The following is a 12772-nucleotide window of genomic DNA, read 5'->3' on the forward strand; positions in this document are numbered from 1 at the left end:
TCTTTGTGACCTCATGGACTGCAGCACGCCAGGCTTCCCTGTACATCACCATCTCCTGGAGTTTGCTCATACTCACCTCCATTGAGTTGGTGATACCTTTTGGGAGCTTATAAGCTAAATTTAGACCCAAGATATGATTTGTTTTGCTCATGTTGTTTTTTAAAACTTCCTAATTAGTTGCCACATTTTAAAATTGGTAATTGTTTGTGTTTTGTGTGTATGTGTCTTAAGTCTTTGGTTGCTTTGGAAAAATCAGTAGCTTAGGCAACAACTGATCAATTGATCTTTCCTCCAGTTGGGGAAGCTAAGTGGCAAACCGACAGTGTCCATTAGTTAAGGCATGTGCTTTCTAGTTGCAGTGAGTCCCTACTGCATCCTGCTTTTTTACATCTTGCTCTCTCTATGTCTTTAAATAAACTACTTGGCCATTTGTGTCAACCTCTGCTTCAAAGTTGAAATCCTGTTTTTGTTTTTGTTTTAATATCCGTATTTTTTAGAAAGTAGGAGAATTGCTATTTTTCCTTAGATGCAATACATGCTGTCAAATGCAAAGACAAGTAATAGTTGAGATAGAAGCGTTTGTGTAAATTGTCCTTTTCTTATAGAAGTAAGAATTATAAACTATTTTCCTCAAGCATAGCGGTCAGTTCTTTCAGTCAAGTATCTTATGTAATCCATAAGTTTGTAACTTCAGGGGGCCTAGGTGTTTTCCTCTTGGTTATCTTCACTACTACTTTAAATAAGTAGCTCTACTTCTTAGTAGTATCACTGCTACTTTAAGTAAGAGTTTTCTTGTGTGTTGCTAGTTCCCAGCTGCTTTTGAAGTTAAAATGCTTTTGTTGCTGCATAGATCCTTCTCACGTTCATATTGGTCTCTTAGCATTTGCCAATTAAAAAAAAAAGGAATAATTATAAAATAGGTCAAACCAGGCTTACACGTTCATATTTTAACTACTAGAATTACATCCGGTGAGTGGTGTGTGTTTTGGCACAAGTGCTGTGTTCCATCTCACCAGAGGTTGTAATGACACAGGTAGTAGCAAAAAGCTCTGGGATTTTCATCCTGTCGTGTGGAAGCTTTGAACCTTGGTTGTGTAGGCTAGGACTTCTGTAAAGGTGCGAACGAAGCGCACATTGAAGATCTGGTGGTTCACTCCTCATCTCTTGGCTGGTAACGTGGCTCACGTTTCCAGTTGCCTTGCTGACGGGATGCATACCCTTGCTTGCATGTGATAGGAACTCAGTGTTGAACGAGTGAGCGAGTGATGCATTAACGAATACATGTGTCTGACATATCAAATATTTGTTGGTATCTAGGAGAAGCAATAATAATAGATTTCAGGCTTTCAAGGCCTAATGGCCTGTGTTTGAATTCTGGTGTTGGTGGTTATTAGCTGTGTGCTCTTGGCTCTATCATTTAAATTCTGTGAGCTTCAGTGTCCTACTGGGACCTCCAGTGAGTTGAGCCCTCTGCTTTAAGTGCACGTAACCTCTGTTGTCTCTTCTCTTCCGCGCTGTCAAGCCAGAGGTGAGGATAAACACCAAACACAGCACCCGGTGCACCACACAAACTGTGAAAATCCATGTGGCCCTTCACAATTTCAAAGAGAAGCCTGCTTGGCTCGAGCACCACAGATCAGCTGTGGGCTGGACTCCAGGAGAGGGATCACTGGACTAATTCAGAAGATACTGAGCTTTCCAACATGGTTTAACCTTGCTGACCTAAGAAACATCCTGTACTTGGCTTGTTTTGGTCAGAGGCCTTCCCAAGTGAGGCAGCTGTCTAAGGGAAGGTTGTGTGTCCAGACAGTACACAAACTGCTTTGTGTCTGCTTAGTCTTCCTCCCGTTGCAGGGCTGACAGCGGCCACCTCCAGAAATCATAGTGAGTGAGTCTGTCCAGCACGTTGGCTCCTCTTCAGTGAGCTAAATTCACCAAAACCTATTTTGAAGGTTCTGAAGTACACAATAATGGTGGTTATCTTTCTTGGCTGTTTCAAATCCCCTGCAGTCCGTATCCTTTGGGTTCTTTCCTGAGGATTCAGACTGGTCTTTGATAGTGGATGGCTGGCACTAAGAGAATATATGGCTCTGGTCTCTGAAGGTGCATCCTCTTCCTAGTCAGGCCTTGTTCCCCCTTCTGGATCTACTTTGTGGACTGATCTGTCATTATTTCTCCACTCGATAAGTCATCCATACTCCCACAGTCTGTTCTCCATGCTGCAGATGAAGTGGAGTTTTTATTTTTAATTATTAGTTTTTGGCTGGGTCTCTGGTCCTGCTTGAGAGCTTTCTTTAGTTGAGGTGCCTGGGGCGTCTTGTTGCAGTGGCTTCTCTTGTTGTCGAGCACAGGCTCTGTGTACCCAGGCTCGATAGCTGTGGCTTACAGGCTCAGTAGTTGTGGCTCACAGGCTTAGTTGCCTGTGGCATGTGGAATCTTCCTGGACCAGGGATTGAACCGGAGTCCCTTGCATTGGCAGGCAGATTCTTAACCACTGGACCACTAGGGAAGTCCGAAGTGAAGTTTAAATGCTAATCTGATCACTACCCTGCTTAGTTTCTCTAGGGATGCTAAGATGACAGGGCCAGGGTGCTTCGTGTGGCACACAGATGATGTACATATGGTTTTAGTTTTAGGTTCCTCTCCTCCTTGCCTCTCTGTTCCACCTGCATTGTTGTCTTGCAGTTTCTCTGCTCGGTCGTGCCCCTCTCCGTTCAGGGTTGGGCTCCCTGCCCTGTCTGTCTGCAGACTCTTGCTCATGCTTAGCGCGCAGTCCAGTTTCGGTCCAGGTGTCATGTACTCAGGCAGGTTTTTCCCTGAGTCTGCAACTGGGTGAAGCTCCATTTTCATACCTTTCCACGGTACCATACCCTTCTCAGTACATATCCCAGCTGTAGTAAGTTGTCTGTCTTCTCTCTGTATAATTAGTCTCTGTGTGAGCATAGGGTGTGTCCATCTTCATCTGTGTACCCAGTGCCTGACCCGTGTTAGACCATCAATATATTTTTTAACTTACTATTAAAAAAGGATGATAACTATCATTTGAAGTTACTGTGTGGGTTACAAATAGTGTCTAGCTCAGTACCTGACACATAATAGACGCATAAAGGGTACTTACTCTTGGTACTAATCAATAATTTAATCTTATAAGGTTATGGAAGGCTATTTAGAATGTCATTTTATATGAAAAACAGCTTATTATGGTAGAAATAATAGGGCTGTGAAGCCAGAAGCACTTGGCATGTATGAAATATACCCTTGGGGGTCTGACCTCTTTGAAACTCAGTTTATCCATCTGTAATGTCCAGATCATAGTTGACAGTGAAAGTTAAATGACAGACTAGGTTAAGTACACAAGTATGGGTATTAGTTCATAATTGGGTAGATCAAATCGAAAAAAAATAAATGGTAGAGTTGGTAATTTTTCAGGTTTTTAAAAGTTGATGATGTGAGATAAATTTGTTTTCATTAATACCTTTATTAATCTAGCATTTATTCATAAATGGCAGACCACCATCTAACTCTATAAACTTTGTTTTCTCTGAATAGAAACTAGCCTTGTAGTATGATTCTGTAGTATGTAACAGTATTAGTTTGATTTCTGGGATTTTTTTGAAGTGAAATCAGTATTTCTATATTTTTATTATTATTTTTTTTAGTATTTCCATTTTTAAACACAATATTAGTCTGGCATTCCAAAAGTAGCAGTTGTTTCAAGGGACAATTTTATTTGTGTAATGAATTAGCATTTTTGATATTATGGCCCTGAGATAGTGAGCTTTACAACACTCAGGAAGCTAATTATTAAACCACATATTTGGCTTCTTTTCATAGCTGAAAGAAGATAGTTTGTGTTTATAAATAAATAGCACAAAGTATGTGAAGTTGGTAATTCATTCATACCCACATACAGTTATGACTGACCATAGTTTCACCAAAAAAGACATAGTCACAGTTACCATTTCATAAAAATCAACACTGTGTAAAATGTGAAAATAATGTCAGATTTGTCCTTTGATCCTGATATTTCATTCCGATCCACATTCTTCATAATTCTGAATTTGGGTTTACAGAGATTGAGGTAGTCACTTCAGGGTTTCTATTCTGGGGAACAGTACTCAGTTTGAGTGTTCTGTTTAGGTAATCTAACTTTTAAAGAAACCTTATTTTTATGGAAATAGAAATCAAAATATTTTTAAAATGCTCGCTTTTTGATAAATAGATACAAACAACATCTTAATGTTTTGTTCTTTAGAAGCAGCATTAAGAGGTCTTCTGGGAGCCTTGACAAGTACCCCGTATTCTCCCACCCAGCATCTAGAGCGAGAGCAGGCTCTTGCTAAACAGTTCGCAGAAATTCTTCATTTTACACTCCGGTTTGATGAACTTAAGGTAGGATTGTCCTGCTGGTCCTCCTTGTTATAGAAGAAAATCATGCATCTTTCAATGAGTACTAGGAGGAAATGCCTGGAGCCCTTATTAACATGTGGTGGCATGATGTCTGCTGTTCCTCAGCAAAAGTGGAAAACTGGATTTAAAAATTGTGCAGGTTTTTTGGTGTAGCATAGCAAACAACAAATTGCTCAATATTCAGTTTTCATTTAGCTTCATTTAAAAAAGTATCTCTGAAACAACAATATTGACATCTTCTAATATTTTTTTCTTTTCTGCTCATCCCCAGTTTTTTTTTCCAGCATTCTTCTATTAATATATAAAAATATTGATTTTTCTTACTTTCTCCTACCCCTCTCCTTCTTTCCTTTCTTCCCTTCTGTCTTCTCTCTCACACCCTCCCCTTCCCCGCATCTACTTACTAACATCCTTTTTGCTAGAAGGAGTGCATTTAAAGAAAGAAGCCTTAAATTTCGTATCAGGAGACCTTAATTCCACTTTAGGTTCTATCATAGTAACGAACAATGAGGCAGGTCCTCTGACTTTCCAGCACCCCACGTACCTTGTTTAGAAAATGGAAGAGCTAGATTCCTAACTCCAGCATTTTATAAACATTATATCATAGACAGCTATTCTCCTTTATTCGTACTTTGAACACAGATGGTTTGTTTATAAAATTTTAGTCTGTTTGACGACTGCCCTGTATATTAATTGTAATAACCCACAGTGAGTGGCTACACATTCCTTTTTGTAATACCATTTTTGGTGAGCAGCCTTTTCATCTGTTACCTGAAATTAATGAGAAGAAACAAGGACAGTGTACTGACTATGACTGAAAACCAGTGTGCACAGTCTTCTGTGTCTATCATGAGACAGTTAGCAAATCAGTGCAATAAGAACAGTGTTACATAATCTAAGTGCAGATTGTCATCTTGGGGGATAAGGGTTTTAGTTCTTAAAGTGGTATTATAAACTCAATAATGTCAATTAACTAATTTCAACTCTAACAGATACTTTATTTAATTTTTATACTATCCTTTAGTAAATAACTTTTTCTTTTATAAATGTTTTCTTTAGATGACAAATCCTGCCATACAGAATGACTTCAGCTATTACAGAAGAACATTGAGTCGCATGAGGATTAATAATGTTCCAGTAAGTTAAAGCTTGAATTATGGCGTGATAATAATAATTCAGATCTCGATTTGTTCAGTTTTGTCTTTTACTCATTCATTCATTCCCTCATTCATTCAGATAAAGCTAAAGATAGTAGTAAAGTTAATAATTATAGGCATCCACAGTTGTGGGAAAAAAGAGAAAAATGTAGCAAGCCTTATGGTATTTACCTGTTTTTCTACTTGGTTCTTTGTTCCACAGCTAATTCAGTAAACTGCTTTTTGTCTATATAACATTGATACAAATTTCTCTTTGTTTTCTTGTTTTAACTGCAGAAAAGTTTCATGAATTAGTGGTTATGAGTTATTTGTCCCCATGTTCTTAGATTGGAAAACTCTTGGGGAGAGGTTGACCCGTTATAGGAACAGCACCAACCCTGGCAGGAAGGGGAGTGGGGTCTTGGACCCCAAGCACGTCTGTGTCTGACACTGCCGTGTGAGAAGACGGCTCTGAGCCTGTTGGTCGGCTAACATAGCATCTTTTCTGGCTTGTTAGCCTCTCGACGTCTCATTTTAATTAATACTCTTTTCTCCTAGACATCAAATGCCAACCTTAAGTGTGAGAAAAATACTATCTTTTTCTCTGGATATTTTGTGGACCTATATTGTGCTAATTTGTATGAGAAGCAGAGAAAATTTCTAGGATCATCCCTGGCCTCAAGTAGATAGTTTAATGAAGAAATACTATGTAAGTTTGTAAGGAGTGTTAAGTGGCATAAAAGGTTAAAAAAAAAACCAAAAGGATCATCAGAGACCACCACAATACTGTAAAGCAGATGTCCTCCAGTTAAAAAAACCAAAGAAACAAGACCACTGAGTAAATATTTTATGAAGTCATTGCTCTTAAGACAGGCCTGGATCAGAAGAAAGATTTCTTTTAATGAAGCATCTGTTATATGTATTTGTTTGGTTTTACATAAGCCAGTTTATTCTGTGAGGCTGACCTTACTGTCTGTCTTTTTCATACTCACTATGTAAAATAAAGTGACCCAATTTTCTGTTATAGCCATCCTGCCATCATCCAAGACCAAAGGCACTGAAATCATCTTGGTAGTGCCTTTTGCTCTCAGTAATTATAGGTCAGTTCAGTCGCTATCAAGTGCCATTTTTCTCAGATTTCTTCACTGCCCCCCTTCCCATCTCTCAGTACTTGTGTCCTAGTTGAGAGCCTGATTCCCACCATTTTTGGCAACTGTTCTGTAGCTGCAGAACTTATTTTCTGGCACACTGTCTATCTCTTTCTTTTTGGTACAGTCTGCCATCAATAGTTAACTTTATTTTGAAGATTGGCCTAATTGTTACTCCTTTCTTCTAATGCTAAGTGGCTTCCCGTTAGCTACAGAAGAAAAATATGACCTGAAGCTAAGATTTAGTCTGACCCCAGCTTTCTCTTCCAGCTTTCTTTCACTGGTTGCTGTCCCTTATTACACTGACCTATTTGAATTTACACTCTGCCAAGGCATTTGAAAGCATATTCTGCCCCCTGTCTGGTTGAAATGCCCTGTGTACCTGCTCATCAACATCTGCCAAAGTCTAGCCCTTCCATGCATCTGTTTTAGTTCCTTCCAGTCTTAGTCCTCCCCTCATGCCCCACTTTATTCCTGGTCTCTTAGCATGTTACTGAGATAAGCTGTGTGGATATTTGCTTGCTCCTAATAGGATGTGACATCATAGCCATCTTTCTGTCCTCTGTGGCATTTGGATGGTCTCTTGTATACAGCAGGCAGCCCATTCAAGTTTCATTTAATGGCTTAATATCACTTAAAATATTTTTAAAGAAGTTAATCTTTAAAAAAATTTCTTTATATTTTAATCTTTTTCTTGTGAAAGATAATGTAAGTTTTGTACATTTGAGGGTCTAGAATATAAGCATTTATTATTAATAGATTAGCAAGCATTAGCTAGGCACCTTGCCTAGGTCCATTTATAGTACTATTTTAATAACTTAGGAGCTGATATTAAGTGTCCTTCTTTTCCACACAGGCAGAAGGAGAAAATGAAGTAAATAATGAATTGGCAAATCGAATGTCTTTGTTTTATGCTGAGGCAACGCCAATGCTGAAAACCTTAAGTGATGCTACAACGAAGTTTGTATCAGAGGTAGGCATTGCCTAAGAAGTTATTCTTTGTGTCATTTCTCTTCAGCCTGTGTTCAGATAGGATGGGCTCAGTGAGTCCACTATAGACCCTCTAAGCTGATAGATGCGCCTTGTGCACTGAGTCTGGTCCTCTCCCCTGAGATCCACGTGTACACACCTGCCACCTATCGGCAGTCACCGTTAGGGTGGATAGTCAATACCTCCATGGTCTGCTGACCACAGTGAGGTCTTGACACTGTACAAGCAGATAACTTAGGGGTTTTCATCGCCAGTTCCTTTCTTTATCTCACCCCTACATCCACTCCATCAGACAAGGCAGTCTTATTGGTTCTTCTTATTAAAGTGTACGCTGAGTCTGAGAAGTTGACCCTTTACGACTACCTCGAGCTACCTCTCTGTAGCACCCCACCTCTTCCTACCTGGATTTCTGCATTCATGCTCTGACCCACTGGGCCTGTCTCCTGAGTGTAGCCAAGTAGTCTTCTTAAGACCCAAACCACGTTCCCTTCTTCCTCTGCGTAAAAGGTTTCCAGTTTGGGAAGTTAAAGAGGGAGGAGATGCATGTATACCTATGGCAGAGGCCAACAATATTGTGAAGCAGTTTTCCTTCAATTAAAAATGAATAGGTTTTGGAGGGGGGAAAGGTCTCCAGTCGACTTCCCAGGGCCCTTAGGATCAAATCCACGTGTCGCGGGTCTCTTGGGACGTCGTCTGCATGTCGTGGCTGTTCCCGCCCAGCTCTCAAATGTAAGGGCTTCTTGAGAGATGGGAGGATCTCAGCTGTCTTGCTCCTAGCTGTGTCCTCAGAGCTTAGAACAGTACCTAGAATCTAGTGCATTTTCTTTTCTAGTGCATTTTCAAAAACAAAATTTAGAGGAGGAATCAGATTTTAAAGTTGATAGTTTTTCATGTTGTGGTAGGTTTTAAATTTTTCATAAGTAGTAGCTGTTCATCACTCTTTTGTTCTCTGTACACTTTTACAGAATAAAAATTTACCAATAGAGAATACCACAGATTGTCTAAGCACCATGGCTAGTGTGTGCAGAGTCATGCTTGAAACACCGTAAGTATTTGCTGATCTTTTTCACTTTAACAGTCCTGTTGAAATGATTGACAAAGATATGAATATGTCATATTTGGAAGGTGGAATTAAATATATCCCAAGTATGTAATAAACAAACTTAAAATAATTACACAGCTTAATGTAGGTTCTGGTTAAATGTATAAAGTACATTTGGTTTTCAGGTTCATCAGACCAGTCAGATGCTTCAGAATAGGGGTTTTGTGTGCTTTTGAGAGGATAGGGGAAGAACTTTAAAGCTCGTCTGGTTATGCCTCTCAGGTATTCTCTTTCCTTTTCAAAGAGCACTTTGCCTTTTTGCTAGAGGGCTAGAAATATTCTCAAATGCTTATCCCTTCCTCTCAGCATTAGTTATTAGTCCTCAGTCTTTGTCCCCAGCACTAACCTAAATTCTCTTCTGGGTTTCTCCTCTCTGTCAAACCATTTGTAACACATACCACAATGTTTTCTGTCTGGATTTTCCTGTCAGCAGGCAGAAAGAATTCTTCCTATATTCCTGAATAGTATGATTTTATTATATAACTTTAGTTTTGTGGAGCTTTTTATTTTCCAAAACAATTTTATATACTCATCTTATTGGAAAACCTTTTGAAGTAAGAGAGCAACTGCTTATCCTCAGAGCGTTGTCACCCTCAATCTAGAGGAGCAGGGTCCTGGGGAGTGAAGGGACTTGTGCATGGTGACTGACCTCACACACAAGCTTGGGTGTCTCCATTGTGGTCTGGACTCTTTCTGCTATGCCATACTGCCCTCCTTGTAGACGAAAAGTGCTGTTTCCTTTTTCCCGTTTGAGAGAAGACTATGATTGAATTTTAGACTATTAAAAGCCTGCAGTATAGTAATATGTTTAGATCACGTTAACATCTATAAATGCCAATACTTTCTCTATTAAGCTAGTGGCTTTTCTCATCACATTGATGATGACAGCCTTTCAGAGCACCCATCCCCAAACTTTTACTTTGGGGCTACTTTTAATCTCTCTAAAATTGTCTGATCCCTGCTGAGCAGAAGGGGCAAGACACCAACATGCATATGACACCAAGATGTGTAAGTGATAACTGTTCCGCCCCTTTATTTCTCTGGGAATCTCGTTGCCGAGAAGGTGAGGGTATAATCTCAGCGTCCCTTTTATATATCAACAGGAGATAACTTTGAGCATCAGCCAGCTCATGAGTCTGTGATGGGCCTCATCCACCTTTATGTTTCCTACCCTCCAGGGAATACAGAAGCAGATTTACAAATGAAGAGACAGTGTCATTCTGCTTGAGGGTAATGGTGGGCGTCATAATACTCTATGACCACGTGCATCCAGTGGGAGCATTTGCCAAAACTTCAAAAATTGATGTAAGTTGTATTTGTTTTTTATGTAATTCCCAGTAATTTCAAACATAAGTGGAAACCATAGACTTTTATTTAAAGAGCTGGCCGGCTACACTCTGTCTCAAAATTTAGTTTTATAGTTTGTGATAATGGTATATTTTGGTTTTCTCTTCTCTTATGGTATTTCTTATAGCCCAGGTACAGGTGGAATAGAATGACTGAAGGTGACTGCACTGTTCTAGAGTATCTCCTTGTGGGGAAGCTTCACTCATAAAGTGGTACTTCCACATATTTGGCAGTATATGTAAATAAATAATGAAACATTAAAAAATCTTTTCATTGTATCGTTTCATTCCTTTGACTGAAGGCCATTTTTAAACAAAAGATTTACTTTCAAGTATATATTAAAAGTCAGTAGAGGTGCCCCAGTGAAGAAAGCTGAAGACTATATACTGTCCTCCTCCTCCCAGTCATCATAATTTGTGGTTGTAGCCTGAACTTTTCTCTACTTTGTAATTTCTCGCCTCACTCTCACATCTGGTTCATGAGAATTTTAACCAGTACTTACTGAGAATTGTCTTTCAGTTACCCTTTGACAGACTCTTGACATTTCATGTATAGAGAACTGATGATTAATCAGTCTTCTTGTCTTCATCTATCCTATGTAAAGAGAAAATCAACATATTTTGAGTCATTACTGTGTCCCAGGAATTTCAACATTGGCTCTCTCATTTAACTTTGAAAATACTCTTAGGATGTAGGTGTTATTTCCCCTGTATTAATAGAGAAAGAAAGTTTAGGGAGATTTCTTAATGTAATTGCTAGTGAACGGTACCTGGATTTTGAATCCGCATCTCCACGGCTTTCAAAGCCTGTGGTGTTTCTGCCATGCTATGCTTTCTCACAGTAATCGGGCTCGTCTTTCTTGTGGATCATTTTCATCAAGTTGTTCCCTTTCTGTGAAGCCTGTGACAAGTTTCTGCTGCCATCCCCATCAGTTCCCCATGAGTCCTCCTGGCTTTTGAGGCCCTCTGTGAACTGCCCTATGCGATTCACCTTAGCCCTCTGCATGTGATGAGCTTTCTTACTTTTTTTTTATTGGGTTCGTGTACCTCGAATGCCTCTTTTTCTTACCGGTGTGTCCATTCCATCCTTTAAAAGGCTACTCAACAACGTTTCCAGAATGTCCTACTTTAGTAAACCCTTAGTTTTCTCATTAGTGTGTTGGGTATGTTCTGTTCATCTGATTTGGTTTCCAAAAAGTTCTGTTTGATTGACAAACTGAAAATAACACGGGTAGATTTTTTTCCCCCTATTCTAAGAATAATTGTTTTGACATTTCTAGTGTGTAATTTCTCATGAGTGCCATAGTTACAGAGCTGGTTCAAGTATTAACTGTTTTGAGAATGAATGTTAGATGAAAACTCAATGTTTCACCTTTTCTGTTTCATTTTCTACTTAGATGAAAGGCTGTATCAAGGTTCTTAAGGACCAGCCTCCTAACAGTGTAGAAGGTCTTCTCAATGCTCTCAGGTGGGTATGCGCACAGGTAAATGTGGATAAGGTGGACGTGTTAAGATGATGTTTCATGTGTGAATAACACATAAATGTTAGAAATGTGAAGATCTCATGTTGCTTATTGGTAATCTTGCTTTCAAATATTGGTCACAGTATTTTTTATAATGAAGAATGTGTGTGTATGTGTCCCACAGAAAATAGCAGCTTCATTTCTTTGCCGTGGAGGGTGGCTTTCACTTTTCTGCCTGCCTCAAAGGATGCACTGCTTTTTTTTTTTTTTTAATAAAAGTAATTGTATAAAACTCAGAAAACAGGAAAATTTTAAGAAGAAAACACAGAACCTGCACTATTTCAAAGTAAACCACTATTAACATTTTGGTATACACCTTTCCAGTTTTCTTTTTTAAACATGATGCGTATCCTTCCAGAGCTTCTTTTTAAAATACTTGTATATAGTCACAGCTTTATATAAAAGTTACCTTTTACAAAGTAGTATTATACAAACTGTTTTATAGCTGAACTTTTCCCTTAGTTTAGTATAATTATATTTCTGTGTTCATACTACAGATCTTTATTATTTTTGTGCAGTTTTTATAATGAAAATAAAGCAGTCTAGTCATTATTTGATGTCTGTCTTCTCAGTTTAGACTTACTTGTTTAGTTACTAAACAAGTTATTTACTTACTGTAGTTACTAAAGCTCCTTCGAATCCTGGACTATTTTTAAATGAAGATCTCAACCCATTATAGAGTCTTGACTACAGAGATTTAATTAATTGGTAGTTATCATTTCCCTAATGTTAAGAGATGATTTGCTTGTTACTTGATTGTTTTGTGTTTGAACACAAAACCTGTGAATGCAGATATTTATTCAGTGACTTTTTGAAGTCATAGGCTATTGTAGTGCATTGTAATTCATGTAATAGAATAAACTGATTTCCAATATAGTATTACCTTCCTCACATGTTTCATAAGCAAAACAGATTGTTTATTCTTTTTGGACATTTAGTCACATCTGGTGCATCATTAAGCAGAATCTAGGCTGTGCCATTTCAGCTGAGTGGAACCATGGAATTATTTTATTAAGATGACGAAAAATATTCTATAAGCAGTGACTGTGTCTAAATCAAGATGGTCTGTTCTGGGGTTGGGAGTGGGAAGAAGGCTCAAGAGGGAGGGGATATATAT

The 12772-nt window shown here is 38.7% G+C and overlaps 1 protein-coding gene across 20 annotated transcripts in view; it reads left to right on the forward strand.

Moving 5' to 3' along the window:
- CYRIB (CYFIP related Rac1 interactor B) overlaps positions 1-12772 on the forward strand; it is a 142822-nt gene that overhangs the window by 126429 nt on the left and 3621 nt on the right. For all 20 annotated transcript variants that reach the window (XM_040261759.1, XM_040261777.1, XM_040261762.1 and 17 more), the window contains 6 exons: positions 4256-4392; positions 5470-5547; positions 7551-7667; positions 8650-8729; positions 9965-10091; positions 11530-11600. In XM_040261759.1, the coding sequence (XP_040117693.1) occupies positions 4256-4392; positions 5470-5547; positions 7551-7667; positions 8650-8729; positions 9965-10091; positions 11530-11600 (610 nt within the window). The remainder of the gene's footprint in view (positions 1-4255; positions 4393-5469; positions 5548-7550; positions 7668-8649; positions 8730-9964; positions 10092-11529; positions 11601-12772) is intronic.

The sequence above is a fragment of the Oryx dammah genome, unplaced genomic scaffold, assembly GCF_014754425.2.
Source record: "Oryx dammah isolate SB20612 unplaced genomic scaffold, SCBI_Odam_1.1 HiC_scaffold_19, whole genome shotgun sequence".
NCBI lineage: Eukaryota > Metazoa > Chordata > Mammalia > Artiodactyla > Bovidae > Oryx > Oryx dammah.